Source organism: Urocitellus parryii, chromosome 6, assembly GCF_045843805.1.
Source record: "Urocitellus parryii isolate mUroPar1 chromosome 6, mUroPar1.hap1, whole genome shotgun sequence".
NCBI lineage: Eukaryota > Metazoa > Chordata > Mammalia > Rodentia > Sciuridae > Urocitellus > Urocitellus parryii.
This window is the reverse complement of record NC_135536.1, coordinates 182,407,688-182,423,318: the sequence shown is the minus strand read 5'-3', so window position 1 is coordinate 182,423,318 and position 15,631 is coordinate 182,407,688. Positions and strand designations below refer to the sequence as shown.

At 36.6% G+C, this 15,631-nt stretch overlaps 1 protein-coding gene across 1 annotated transcript in view; it reads left to right on the top strand.

Moving 5' to 3' along the window:
- Chd6 (chromodomain helicase DNA binding protein 6) overlaps window positions 1-15,631 on the top strand; it is a 222,271-nt gene that overhangs the window by 139,040 nt on the left and 67,600 nt on the right. The window contains exons 12-16 of the mRNA XM_026383173.2: window positions 327-570; window positions 2,011-2,187; window positions 2,719-2,862; window positions 5,722-5,977; window positions 6,890-7,100. Of these exons, the coding sequence (XP_026238958.2) occupies window positions 327-570; window positions 2,011-2,187; window positions 2,719-2,862; window positions 5,722-5,977; window positions 6,890-7,100 (1,032 nt within the window). The remainder of the gene's footprint in view (window positions 1-326; window positions 571-2,010; window positions 2,188-2,718; window positions 2,863-5,721; window positions 5,978-6,889; window positions 7,101-15,631) is intronic.

The window sequence follows — 15,631 nt, the reverse complement described above, 5'->3', positions numbered from 1 at the left end:
GGTTTGAAGCATTTTTTCCTCGATATTATTTTAATATTTAGTAAATTTTTTTTTAGTTTATATTTTAATAGACTTATTTCAGTATTTTCTCCCAAGTTGGCATAGTTCCATTTTGGAAGTAGGAAGGGTATGAATAATAATAAAAAATAAGCCTGTTTCATCTCTATAAAATGAAAACAAAGCCTTCACTGATGACCATACCAATCAAGATATACTTGTGAAGCTTTCATTATTTTTATTTTTTTAGGTTTTTTTTTCGTTTTTACCAACTTCTAATAGCTCTACTATATTGATAATGCATTACCTGTATTTCTTCCTCTCTACAGAAAAAACTGTATTTTGGCTGATGAGATGGGCCTAGGGAAAACCATCCAGTCCATCACATTCCTTTCAGAAATATTCCTCAGAGGAATCCATGGCCCTTTTCTCATCATCGCCCCTCTCTCCACCATTACTAACTGGGAGCGGGAGTTCCGAACATGGACAGAGATGAATGCCATTGTGTACCATGGCAGCCAGATCAGCAGGCAGATGATCCAACAATATGAAATGGTGTACAGAGATGCACAGGTGAGCCTCACACAAATCACAGAGACCCAGGGACTGCTTGAGTTCAGAATATCCTATCTACCACTTATCTTCAGGAGTTTCAGATTCCTATACTTTTGATAACTCTTGACTTACTCTGTTGAGTCATATGTTTGTTGAAGCTGATTTCTTGCCCTTATAGTTTATTTTAATTTATGATAAAACGTAGGATTAGTGGGCATGCTTTCATATCCCTCTGAGATACCTCAGAGATCTTTTCTTGGCTTTTAGTGTTGGCTTATGAAGTTGCTTTTATATGCAGATTTTATCTGGATTGTTATGTGCTCAGTGACGGAAGTGAGAAGAATTATCATACAGTGGATAGATTTCTAGCCAGGGAGTTTGGAGAGGAGGTAGACACATTGGATAGTTAAAGAGAAAACAGGTTTCATGTTATTAAAAGCACAACAGAATTTTTTAAAAGATTTTGTTACATATAATCACTTTGTTGAGTATGGTTATATGTTTGTCTTCAGCACTGGTTTTTAAAATTAAGCAAGGTAAAAAGTAAATGACTCCAATCAAGAAAGCCATTTGCTCTCCCCAGGGGTTCCATAGACAGCAAGAGACATTTGGGAGAAATTTCACATGTGCTCTAACATCATGCAGCTCTGCTTTTGAAATGTGATGGCAACACCAAGAAAGGCTGAATGACCAAGGTGTGTCCTCTCCAATAGCACTTGCCCTGAGTCAATCTATGCTAGAACCTGAGTTATAAGATGAAACTATTGGGGCTGGGGATGTGGCTCAAGCGGTAGCGCGCTCGCCTGGCATGCGTGCGGCCCGGGTTCGATCCTCAGCACCACATACCAACAAAGATGTTGTGTCCGCCAATAACTAAAAAATAAATAAATATTTAAAAAAAAAAAAGATGAAACTATTTAAATCTGAAAAGTGGCAGGGGTTTTTCCTGGATTCAAGCTATACATGGTTTAGATCAAGTTCTAGGTGGAGGTGTGTGAATCAACCCCATCTTCTTTCTTTATCATAGTAGTTAGTAAATGATAGGCTCCCTGTCTTCTTACATAGCTTATCCCTTGTCTCCTTTTTGACAATACTTGCTGCCTTACTTGTTTCATGGATGTGAAGTCTCTCTTTGCTAAGTAGTAGATTCATTATTGCATTCTCTATTTTATTCTTATATATTCTCCTTTCTCACAAGAGGAAAAGGGCTGAGGATATGGCTCAGTTGGTAAAGTGCTTGTCTTGCATGCACAAGGCTCTGGGTTCAATCCCCAGCATCAAAAAAAAAAAAAAAAAAAAAAAAACATCTCACAAGAGGAAAGCATTGTGTTGGCTTCTCACTTAGGCCTTAGTGTTTAACAGTGCTTTCTTCTCTAATTCAGCAGGCGACCCATTTGCAGAGTTCTTTATACCATTAGCCATGGTAAAAAGCTCTGCCTTTGGTTGTGTCATCCTCAGGGAAACCCCCTCTCAGGAGTCTTCAAGTTCCACGTTGTCATCACAACATTTGAGATGATCCTGGCAGATTGTCCCGAGCTGAAGAAGATTCACTGGAGCTGTGTGATAATTGATGAGGCCCACCGGTTGAAGAATAGGAACTGCAAACTTCTGGAGGGGCTAAAGCTCATGGCTCTGGTGAGAGTTAGCCAGCTTTTTACATAAATAAATACAGCTTTCTTCCATTCAAGGTAGAGGAAGTTTTCCTCAGACATGTCACTTACTTGTATATACATAGTCCTTTTGCCACAAATTGAATCCAAGAGGGGCTCATGGAATTCTTAAGTAGCATGAAATTTGGGGCCTGAAAATGTAAGCTGTTTTGGTTTGTTTCTGGGTCTTGAATGAACTGGTACCACACATGATGACCTTTTAATGTTAATGCATTTGAACAGTGTCAGTTTGTGGTGAGTAGGTATTCGATAAGTGAATGAATGAATGAATGAATGCTTTAGTTAACATGAAATTGCTGCTGGAATCAGTGATGTGAAAGAAAAGTTGACCCATTTGATGACTACCCCTATGAAGTGTTGGCACTCCATCTTTTCATTAAGGTTGAATAGAATGCCCCAAATTTAAGCACACAATGCCCTGGTTTAACTTTCCCCACTAAAATGTACTATTTGGATAGCTCGAACACTTTTTATCATGTGCTTTTAATTTGTATAGGAACATAAAGTACTGCTCACTGGAACACCTTTGCAGAACTCTGTGGAAGAACTCTTCAGTTTGCTAAATTTTTTGGAGCCATCACAATTTCCTTCAGAGACTGCTTTCCTGGAAGAGTTTGGAGATCTGAAAACAGAGGAACAGGTAAGAGGGGCCCAAAGGATTGAGGAGATAATGTGATAGTTACCTTCACATCAAGAAAAGAGCAAGTCATTATAGGGACAGGATTTTGCATCTCTCGTAAAATGAGCATTACCTCCTTTATTTTCTGTATTTGTTTATATTGGAGAGGACCACCTGATGATTTGTAATTCGTATTACTACAAAGGATAGATGACTCGGCATCCAAAATGTCTTACGTTAGCATATTAGGCCTTCTGCTTCACTGAGCTCCTTTGTGCATTCAGTGGTTTTGCTCACAGGTCTGACCTTAGAAGCATGATGCTTGACCTCAGGAGCATGATGCTTTTCTTCTGCTTCCCTCATCCCTTCATCCTTCCTCCTACATAATGAACAACTTGTTCCCAGGCCTACCTTCATCGGGATCAATTGAGTTTCCTATTTTTGAAGGTCTAGTCTTAAATCTGGTTTGTTGGACTTAAAGCCAATTCCAAAAAACCAACATTAATAAAAATCTATCTACTATGAGTAGAAATCTCTGTTAGGAATTATAGAAATAAACCAGACAAGCTTAAGTGCCATAAGAGGAACAAATAACAGAATTGAGAACTTTGAAGTAGAGAAATCAGGAAATATTTTAGAGAGTACAATTTATGAGTACATTTTGAGGGATAGATAAGTTTTGAACAGGTGGAGAGAGAAAAGGTGGTGACTACTTTGCATAGGAAAAAAGCCCAGCCATCACAATTAGGAAATAGGAAAAAATCTGAGTAGTGAGGAATTACCTGGTTGAACTGAAAACAGAGGAGATGAATTGGGAAGAAGTTTACAGTTTTGTTGTAAGGCAGATTGAAGAGTCTATAGGTAATAGAGAAGCCATGCAAGGCTTTTATTATAGGAATGACATAATTAACCCTGCTAAATTAATTTAGCAATGGTGTGAAAGTGGGTTGGGGCAAAGAATTGGGGGACTGAAAAGGTTTGGAAATTTCACTAAGAGATATCAAGAATACATTCTGTAATTCCATTCTGTTTCTTTCTACTTGTGATGCAAGTCAGAATTTGAGAACAGTGAAAAATCAAACATAATTCCCCTCCTCTACATTTGCCCTGTCTGTTGATCCTTCAGAATCCCTCTCTTCATTTTTGGACCACTGGAAATGCATCCTCTTCTCCCATTGCACTTAATTTGTGGTATGCATTTTTTCTTCTTCCTAGACAATGATCTCCTTGAGGACAAGGCCCACATCTTCTCCAAACTTGTGTTTGTTGTATTGACCAGCACAGTGTCTGGCATATAGTATACTCTAAATGATTCAAGGTATGAACCAAGTGAAGGGCAAAAGCTGAACCCAGCATGTGGCAGATTGACATTTGTCCCTATCTTTAATAATTAGCTAGCTGTGTCTTTTCTCTTTGGGCTTTTTTACATAGTAATTCCTTATCCATTTTGGGGGATTAGATTCCTAAGTACCCTTGGTTGTTAAAATCAAGGTCTCATAAGAGAGTCAGGTTTAAGATTGGGATTAGTTAGAAGAAAACCATTAAAATGGCATCAAATGCCTTTTTTTAAATTTAAAAATTATTTTTAATTGATTAAAAAGAATTATATATATTGTGTCTTGAGATATGTATATGTGATAGATGGCTAAATAGAGCTGGTATATGCATTACTTTACCTACTTATTTAATGTGGTAAGAACAGTCAATCCATTCTTACAGCAGTCTTCAAGAAAACGTTGTTATTAATTATAGTTGCCATGTTTTACAATAGATGTCTTGAGCTCGTTTCTCCCACATAACTGAAGTTTTGATCAACATCTGCCCAGGCCCCACACCCTAGCCCAGTTTCTAGTTACCAGTATTCTACCCTCTGTTTTTATGAGATATCTATATTTTAAAAGACAGTGAATAAATTGGTAGAAAGCATCTGTTTCCAAAGTAAAGCATATTCACCTGTTTCAATAACTCACTCTCTAGTGACTGTCAGTCACATTGTATTAAAGAAGCATTGCCACAGCAGATTCCACCCCTTTTATAAAAATTAAACAGCCTTTTCTGACTTGAAACTAGATTTTTTTTTCATTATCGTTTTCCCTTATTCTCCCATTAGGCTTAATTTTTCTGATATTACATTTTGGCCCCAGGTTAACTCAGGTGTTTTGACTTTGAATCCCTTACTCCCCCGTCCCTGCCCCTCCAACCTCAGTTGTCTTCCTGGGAGAGGGAACAAGTCACCTTGCTGGTGCATTCATGTGAGTGGAGATCTCTGTCCAGGCTTGGACTGTCAGGATAAAAATAGATCATAGCAAAGAATACCATCAGGATTGAAGTGTCCCTGATGTAACAACTGCCACAAAGGAATGGGAGGTGTCAGTGTATGACATTAATTTCCTATACTATTACCCCCAAACACATATGCTGGTGCTGTTGTTTAAAAGACATTGATGGATTCCATTTTCAGATTGCCTCTACGTCCTGTGTTCTTTCAGCATCTAAGTCTTCACTTTGAGTTATATTATGTGTTCCTCCTAACAAGATTTAAAATATTCTTCAGTTAATCCCTGTAATGTATGTGTGTTAGAGAAGAGTGAGAGAGAGGTTTGTTTTCTCCATCCTAGAGAATAGGTACTTTCTTCTTTTTGCCTTTTTAATCTTGTGAGATTGTCGTAAGTTCTTGGTAATTTGTGAATTAAAGCTAGATTCTTTTTTTCCTTCTAGTGCTATTTTAAACTCCCCCTTTTGGAATCTGATCTTTCTTTTAGTCTGCTACTGCAGTACTATGATTTAGATATCCAAGAGATGTTAGCAAAGTTTGAATCCCCCACAGTAATCATTCAGTTAGGATTGGGGCTGGTAAATAGATCTCATTTCTCTAAACAGGTAAAGAAACTGCAGTCCATCCTAAAACCAATGATGCTTCGGCGCCTGAAAGATGATGTGGAAAAGAACCTTGCTCCCAAACAAGAGACAATCATTGAAGTAGAACTTACCAATATCCAGAAAAAGTACTACCGTGCCATCCTGGAGAAAAACTTTTCCTTCTTGACCAAGGGAGCAAATCAGCACAACATGCCCAATCTTATCAACACCATGATGGAGCTGAGAAAATGCTGTAACCATCCCTATCTGATCAATGGTAAGTTGAATCAGAGGCAGTAACTCAGGACAGGCACAAGCCTCTGCCAGAAGCCAATGATAGTCAAAGATCTTGTGTATTGAGTTCTCATTATATGCTCTACATATATAATCTCACCTTTTTTACACAGTATAAACTGAAATTGATGGATTTGCCTAAGGAGTCTTGCTAAAAAACACACAGAGCTAAGTTTGGAACTTCCTTCTCTGACTCTACTGGTCACTCAGCTCTGCCTTTCTTTACTCACAAGCTAGCCTACACTTTCCACTCACGGATGGAAAATTGTAACTTTGCTAAATAGATAGTGCTGCAATGAGATTAAAACTCTGCAGATAAAGTTAACAGTTCACTAGTTAGAAAAGATTTTGAGAGGGTTTTTTTTTCCCCTTTATTTGTAGTTGGACACAATACCTTTATTTTTTTAATTTATTTTTATGTGATACTGAGGATGGAACCCAGTTACTCACGCATGCTGTGCGAGCGCTCTACCTCTGAGCCACAACCCCAGCCCTTGAGAGGTATTTTTATAATGAAACTTTTTTAGAAAAAAAATAAAATGTGACTTGGATTCTCTTATAACGAGTTTTGTGAAGACAAGGTATGAAAGCCTTTTTGGTCAAATCTCTGGAACAATTTCTTTACCTACATGAGTCAGCTTAGGACTTGACATCTCAGTCCTCTCTCTACTTAGTGAAAACTCCTTGAAAAGCAAAGCACTTTCATTGGCCCTCCCTCCAACAACAGTGAGTGAACTGCCAAGGGTACATTCCAGGAACACACACCCAGCAGCATCTTCCCACTGGATTGTTGGTCCAGAATCTAACAAGAACCCATTTCACTTTTTCCAGGGTCTATAAAACAGCAGCTTTTATCCTTATATCTTGTTCAAAGAATTGTTCCATTCATTTTCAGGGGCAGAGGAAAAAATTTTAGAGGATTTCCGAAAAACCCACAGCCCTGATGCCCCTGATTTTCAGCTGCAGGCCATGATTCAGGCAGCAGGGAAGCTGGTGCTGATTGATAAACTGCTCCCTAAGCTAATTGCTGGTGGCCACAAAGTGCTCATCTTCTCTCAGATGGTGCGCTGCCTGGATATCCTGGAAGATTATCTCATCCAAAGAAGGTGAGCCTGTGTCAAAGCTCTGCATCCAGTACTGTGGGCAGCTCCTTTTCTTTGATCTTTCTGGTCCAGCCACACATTCAAAAATGGAGAAACGGAATCTTCTCTTAAAGATTGATAAAATTCAAAGTTCATCTTATGACCAATTATACTCAAGTTTAATTGGAGTGAATTTCATGGCCTATAATATGGAATCCTTATTTTGCTTAAGAAAAAACCCGTACGATTATGTTCATATTAATTGAAGTTAACAATTGAAATAGCATTACAAAAGGTTAAGAAAGCAATTTACATTTTTTGTTGCTGCTTAATGATGAAATACATCCCATCAGGCATTGCTGCTTTAAGTTTCTGAAAATGCATAACCTGACAGTTCAGAAAGCCTTTATGTCCTTCTCAACAAGTTCTCTAAGGTTTATAATACACTGGCTATGGCCTCTCAATTCATTTCTTATTTGTAATTCCATGAACCTGAGTTTCGTTACTCATGCAAATGAAATGCCCATGTTATTATGCTGATGATTTGAATTCTGTGTGGGAACCACATTTGTCACATCATATACCTTACCATAGATTTTTAGTCACTGTGATACATCAGTGATCTGAAGATAACCAATGGGTTTTTACAAATGTACTTTTAACAATAAAAGACTTTTCAAGATTACAGAAACTAAGTAGCTTATGTATTGCTAAGTTTAAAGAACATATTAGTTTTCAAATAATAAAATTTTGCATATCTCAAGTGTCTTAACCATGTTTTTATCCTTTAAGATTCTGTTTGCCCTCATGTATTACATGTACTTTATAGAAAAGTATTAAAGTAAAAAATATTAAAGAAAATGACAATTTTATAAGCATGTTAAAATTTAATATTATGTACAAAGTTGTTCAAAATCTAGTTAGCGTATAAAAGAATTTCTCAGAGCTCCATAGTAGAGACATTATTACTGGATTATAGAATTAATTTATTATAATTATAGAGACATTATTTTTTTCCTTAGATGAAGCTACTCTGAATAAATTAAACTGACAAAGCAGTTTTGTAGTTTATAAATTCACCAAAGATTAGGAATTCATTGCCAAAGCATTTGCTTAATATAAATATCTTATTCTTCAAAACATATACAATTGTTAGTTTTTAGGGTTTTTTTTTTCTTTCTTTCTTTTTTTTTTTTTTTAAGATTCCTGAAAATAAATAATAGTGTAATTAATAGACTTTTGGTAAGTATGGAAGTTTTCATTTAGCTCTCTTTTATGCTGTTTTTTTTATCATTTATTGCAATTTTGTGTTCAAATTCAGTATTAAATAATTTGTCTTGAAAATATGGAAACATGTAATACTACAACTTAAAGAAGTCCTTGTTTATGCTTGGGGGTCTACCCTTTTCATCTCCCCCCCCCCATATGTTATGTTTATTTCTTTGAACTGGGATAATATTCTACAATGAAAATATTTCACTTTTTGTTGTACTAGGCATTGAACCCCAGGGCCCATGTACACAGACTCCACCCCTTTTTATTTTTTTATTTTGAGATAAGGTCTCACTTATTTCCCCAGGCTAGCCTCGAACTTTGCAGTTCTCCTGCCTCCCAAATCTCTGGAATTACAAATGTATACCACCATACCCAGCTATAACTCACATTTAAGATTTTTTTCTTTATTTTTCTACAGCAAAATTTTGATGATCAACATGACATACTATCCCACAGTTTTCAATTTTTCAGCATTTTAGGGGGTTTGGTGAATGAATATCCCTTTTTCATCATTGTGATTATTTCCAGTTAAGTCCCTAAGGTAAATTCTGATGTACATTTTTTTTTTAGATGCTTGATACATATTTCCAAAATGTCCTCTAATAAGAGGGTTTTATTTATATGCTTTTAAGTCTAAGAACACTTTTTTCCTGTATTCTGATCAATACCCTTAGTCTTTGCTAATTCTATAAGTCAGAATTATGGTCTATAATTTCTATTTCTGATTACTTAATGAAAATGAATATTGTTCATATTACCTATTTCTTTTTTATGGATTGCTTATGCATGTTGTTCAATGACTTCCTATTGCTCTTTGATTTTTAATTAATTTATGAGAATTATTAAGAATATGTTGGGGAGACTGAGGCAGGAGGATCTCAAGTTCAGGGCCAACCTGGGCAACTTAGCAAGTTCCTGTCTCAAAAAAAAGGGGGGAGGGTGCTGGGTGCTGGGGATGTAGCTCAGAAGTGGAAGTCTCCCATGTTCAATCCCCAACACAAGATACACAAACACTCTTCCAGTTTTATTTTTTACCTTTCAATTTTATTTATGAGTGTGGGTTTTTATTTACTTTTAGAAATGCTAAATTTTGTAATAGTCAAATTTTTGTCTTGAAACAAGTATAGGGCTAGGGTTGTAGTTCAGTTGTAGAACTCTTGCCTTGCACATGTGAAGCACTGGGTTCAATCCTCATCACTCATAAAAATAAATAGATAAAATAAGGTATTCTGTCATTCTACAAATAAACAAAATTTTTTTTTAACTTTAAGTTTAAATTCTTATTTGTGCTTACTTTTAAGCTAAATGCCTAAATTAATATGCTTTAAAGTTTCCCCTAGTTTTAACCATTTTCTTGTCATTCTTGTATGGTTTACTCACCCCAACTTATTCCAGCAGGGTTCTTCTGTCTTTCATATTATTACTTTTTTAAATTTAGTTTTTATTTTCATCAAAATTATATATGCACATGATTTGAAGAGCCAAATCATTTTATTAGTTATGAAAAAGTGAATGTTCTAATTCACTTTCCCTTTTCCCCAGTTTTCCACACTTCAGAAGCAGTTACTTTCTTCCTTATGCTGTTTCTCTAGTATACTGCTCAATTTAAATAATATTATTAGTTGTAATTCCTTGATATTTTTTAATTTTAGGAATTATCTGTTCTCATAATGGAAAATGAATGTTTAGACTTTCATTGCCCTTCTACATCCTACCTTATATTTCACTTTATATTTCACGGTGTATGCAACTTCTGTCCTGTCTTCTCAGTATGCCATGTAATATTTGGGAGTAGGTTAATATTCTGGGTTAGATTAGTATTCTGGGTTTATTGTGACTTAAGTTAAAACATAGCTCAACCATGTAGTGTATATTTACCTTTTTTTGCTTGCACAGTTTTTATTCTTTGAAGATCAAAATTATGTTTTCACTTGATTGCTTATTTTTTATATGATTATTATAATTAAGCTGCAACTGTAACCTGGTTGGCTAAATCTCCTCTTTGTATGTTCTGACCCACCAGTCTTCAGTGCTATATCTCCTTAGACCTGACCTCCCCCCCCCTCCCTGTGTGTTACTCTTCCTATTAAGTGCTAATCTGCCTTCCGGCATCCTGCTGATAGGTTTCTTTCCGTCCCTCTTGACTCAGATCTCCTTTGGTAAATTCCATGTTGGAGCACCTCTTCTAGGTACTTCTGAGGAAGGGTAAATGATAGGTGAATTTTCAGACATTGTTAGAAAATGTTTTTAGTCTGCCCTCATTCTTAAATAGTAGTTTGGCTGGACTTGAGATTGTAGGTTAGAAATTCTTTTCCCACAGGATTTTGAAGGTGTTACTACACTCACTGTCATCTAGCTTCCTAAGTTGCTGTTGACAAGTTCTAAGACCTCTCAGATACCTGGTCTATATATGTAATATGTTTTTCTTTTTCTTTTTAGAAGCTTTTATATATTCTCTTTGATCCCTGTCCTATGAAATTTTACAATGAAGCACCTCATCATTCTGGATACTGGTCTTTCCTCCATAAGTTCCTTGGGTTTTAATGAACTCATGATAGTTTCTGATGAATAGTTCTACGGTCAATCAAGTCTTTGTTCCCCCATGTATAATGTGTTGATTTACTCTAAGTACTTCCAAGATTTTCTTTTAATATTTGATTTTCAGCCGTTTGTGATATCTGGAATGCATACTGTTCAGAGTTCACTAAGCTTCCTGGTTATGTTAAATTAATGTCTTTCTTTAAGTTCGGGGTGCTTTTGGTTGTTATTTCTTCAATTTCTTTTTGCCCCATTCTCTTGTTTCTTCGTGAGACTCCGAATTACTTGTGTATTTGACCTTTAGGTATTATACAAAGACCCATAGGTTCTGTTCTTTTTTCTTTCTTCTCCTTTTTATATTTTAATCTTTTATATCTGTCTTTTGTTGTGACTTACCTGTCTTCAAGTTTATTGACTTCTCTGTCATTTCCAACATGCTTAAATAAGCCAACCCATTGCTTAATTTTAGAGGGTTTGTTTGGTTTGTTTGTTTTTTAGTTCTAAGTTTCTGTTTGAGGGACTGGGGTTGTGGCTTAGTGGTAGAGCACTTGCCTAGCATGTGTGAGGCACTGGGTTCTATTCTCAGCACCACAAATAAGCAAATAAATAAATAAAGGTCCATCAATAACTAATAAAAATATTTTTAAAAAAGATTTCTGTTTGATTCTTTTAAAATATTTTTTTAGTTGTTGATAGACCTTTATTTTATTTATGTATTTGTATGTGGTGCTGAGGAATCGAACCCAGAGCCTCAAACATGCCAGGCAAGTGCGCTACCACTGAGCCCCACCCCAGCCCCTCTGTTTGATTCTTTGGTTTTCTGCTTGCATTTCCTAGTTTCATTAATTATTTGCATTTGTTTGTTGAGCATAATTATACCTTTCTTTTCCTTTTTCATCTCTAAATTCCACATACAAGAGAAAACATACAACCCTTGACTTTCTGAGTTTGGCTTACCTAACATAATATTCTCAAGTTCCATCCATTTTCCTGCAAATAGCATAATTTCATTTGTCTTTGTGGCTGAATAAAACTCCATTGTGTATATGTGCAGCTTTTTCTTTATCCATTCATCCCTTTATGGGCACCTAGGTTGGTTACACAGTTTTGTTTTGTTTATATTTTGTGCAGGCTTTGTGTGGTGTTAGGACATTGCCCCTTCATATTGGAAGCAGAGCCTCAGTGTTTTAGGTCATGGACTTTTCTTGATGTCTGGTGTCTTCAGGCCTACATTTGAAGCTCTGGATAGGTGAATGAGTCTTATTGACTATGAGCTTCTTCAAATGTGAGCACTGCTCATTTTACTGTATACCGTTTCATTGGTGACCCTCCAATGTCAGTATTTGGGGCTCTTGTTTCACTTCTTCTCTCCTGCCTGAAGGGTAGAAACTTGATTACTCTGCTATGATCATGGTGGAGGGATGAGAAAGAGAAAGAGGTCTTAACCTCTGTCTCCCTTCCCTCTTCATAGTAGCGTATGTACACCTTGAACCATGGTTATTGTCTTCTAGAAAAGAGAGGATGAAGATCTTATATTTTACCTTCTTTAAGGCTGGAGTAGCTGATTTATAGGCTAATTGTTACTGCAACACATATTTCACTAATTCCCCTGTTGTTAGACTCTGTGCATTCTCACTTTTAGGTATACCCAGTGCTACCAATGTCTCATACCTTTGGACATTATACAGCTTTAAGTTAGGCTAGGTCTTACCTGGGATTCTGCTTTCTTCTAATCAGATACCACTTTGCATGCTTTCCAGCTTCCAGAATGTTACCATTTCTGTTCTGTTTGTAGATTATTTGGGGGAGAGTGTTATGCCTTTTATTTACTTTTTACTAAACTAGATCGACAAATTAAATGTACATGTTGATTCATGATGCTTTCTTTGATTTTCTTTTTTCATTTTAGTCTTTTTTCTTTATTTTGGTAAATAACATTAATGGAATTTTTTTCTGTATATGTCTGATTTTCTAATCTTTTGGTTAACTCAAATAGTTCATCATTTCCCCCCATTCATATAAAATGCTATTCATGAAATATATTCATGAAATTATACTAAGACATCATATATATGCTGGGCATATGTCTAGACTTTCTGTTCTTTTTTTTTTTTCTTCTTCTTCTTCATGGTAATGTGCTGACGTCTTAACATTGTTTAGAGGGAGGCACATCTCAAATAGTATGAATACCCAGTCAACACGTCTTTTCTGTTCTTGATAAATACTTTTATCATTTTGCTTCCATATTATTCCAGATGAACTTCAGAATTATTCTTTTAAACCTGTATTTGTTTCCACCCCAACTCCAAAAAAATGTGTATGTATACATATATACACATTTACTTATCTCTAGAGGCTTATGATGGGATTTTTATTAAGCAGGATAGGATTGACATCTCTGTAAAATTAAAAATAAGAACATATAGCCAGGCACAGTGGCACATGCCTGTAATCCCAGTGGCTCAGGAGACTGAGCCTCCCTAGGAGGATTGTGAATTTAAAGCCAACCTCAGCAAAAGTGAGGCTCTAAGCAATTCAGTGAGACCCTCTCTAAATTAAAGATACAAAATAGGGATGGGGATGTGGCTCCGTGGTCCAGTGCCCCTGAGTTTAATCCTCAGTAGCCCCCCAAAAAAATTGAGGAACATGATAGTCACTATACTTAAGTCTTTCATATACACTGTTGATTTAATAAATATAAAGTATGTGCCTTGCCAGGTGCAGTGGCACATGCCTGTAATCCCAGCAGCTCCAGAGGCTAAAGCAGGAGGACCATGAGTTCAGGTGCTTTGAACTTAGCATCTCATCAAAAGTAAGGTGCTAAACAACTCAGCGAGACCCTGTCTCTAAATAAAATACAAAATAGGGCTGGGGATGTGACTCAGTAGTCAAGTACCCCTGAGTTCAGTCCCCAGTACCAAAAAGAAAAGTAAAAATAAATAAAGTATGTTCTTGGACTGGAACAGAACATTTGTTGGTGTTACATAGTGGTAAACAAAATACCATAGCTTCTAGTGTTGTGTTACCAATTATGAGTATTTCTTTCTGAATGTAGTCCTAAGCATATTATATATTTGTGGTGAATGTGATTCTCCCTCTACTCCTTCTCCTCTGCCCCACCTATCCTGTCCTTTCTCCTCCCCTCCTCTGCCCTATTCCCTCCTCTCCCCTGCTTCTCTCTCCCTCCCTCCCTCTCTCCTTCCCCCCCCCTCTCTCTCCCCCTCCCTCCCTCCCTCTCTCTCCTGGTTACTGCTAAGAAACAAGAGAATTGTTCATTTCCCCTTAGTCCTTCTGAGGTCAACATTTCTTGTGCCAAAAATGTATCACTCTCCTCTCCCAACCCCCACCCCTGGTCAGGCACACAGGTTTTTCCAGAGTGCCACCTGCTTCTTGTGGAGATTTGATAGTGACTCTGAATCAATGAGCCACTTTGACTCCTAAGGATTTCATTCCAAATATAGTGGTTGCAGAGGTTTAATTGCTATGCTGAAATTTGGTGTGGAAATTTTTATTTTATCTGATTTTTCTTTTAGACTTATCAGCCCTCAAAGTCTTCTTTGTTTTTGAGCCTCTTTGCATGTCCAGCTGTCAGTTTGGTTTTGTTCCCATTTAATTTCATGCCAGACTCTAATACAGAAATGAGGGCACAGTTAAAGGATCTGACTTAGAAGTAAGGAGAGATTTAAAAGAACTCACATAGTTCCATTTTTAGTTTTGTGTTGAAGAGCACTCCCTCAAAACAAAACTGATAGAAATGAAAAATATTGTTCCAGTCATCCTGTACAAGTTTCATTTTTTTTAAACTCTTGTTACATCATAGTTGGCAAAACACTTCTCTAATTGTATGGGAATTTTTTTCCTATGGTGATGACTGAACTACATCATCACTATTTATTAATTTCTCTTTCCCCAAAGGCTCTGCCATTTCCCAGCCTCACTCTGATTCATGAGTTCACTAGCTGCAGCTCCCTGATGACCAGAGTGTCTTGTCAGGAACACTGATCCTCCCTCTGTTCCTGCAGCGTCAATCATTCACTTGTGTAGGGGCTGGGGCGGTGGCTGTCATTTAATTAAATCTCAACCCTGTCTTCTGTCTCAAATCCTATGCTGCTTCTGCTGTATAATTACAGGGCCAAATTTCTGTGGGTAAATTATTACAAATCCTCAGATCATTGATTTATCAAAGTCATTTTGATACCAAAGTATAGTTTATGCCTCCACCTTCTGTTAGAGACAAGTTTCCAAACTTTATAGTGTCTGCTATTTGTCCTTAATTTCCCTTGTAAGTTTTTAGAAAACATTTCTGACCTACTGCAGTGAAATGTACCATATGAAAGCCATCAATCAGTTGCATCTGGCTTTGACTCAGTTGCCAGCAAAGTGACTGCAGGAGATATTTGTTTCATTTTGTATTTTTTAAGTTTTCTTAAGTATAAAATGGAAATGATAATAGAAACTACTTCTTAGAATTATGGAGAGATTAAATGTGATAGTACATATCAACCATGTGCTGGTGTCTGGCAGAGCAGACACTAAAGAACCTGCTACTGCTGTTATTGTGGTTACTACAAATGACATCTGTAGAATACAGACATCTAGCCCTTGGCTTTCATCTTATGACACAAAATCTTTTTGGTTTGCCTTCATGCCATTTCTTTCAGAACCACCCATTTCATTTGCTACTATAGGTCCCTTGTAATATTGCTCTTGAATATATGTTAATTTAAAAAAGAAGGAATAAA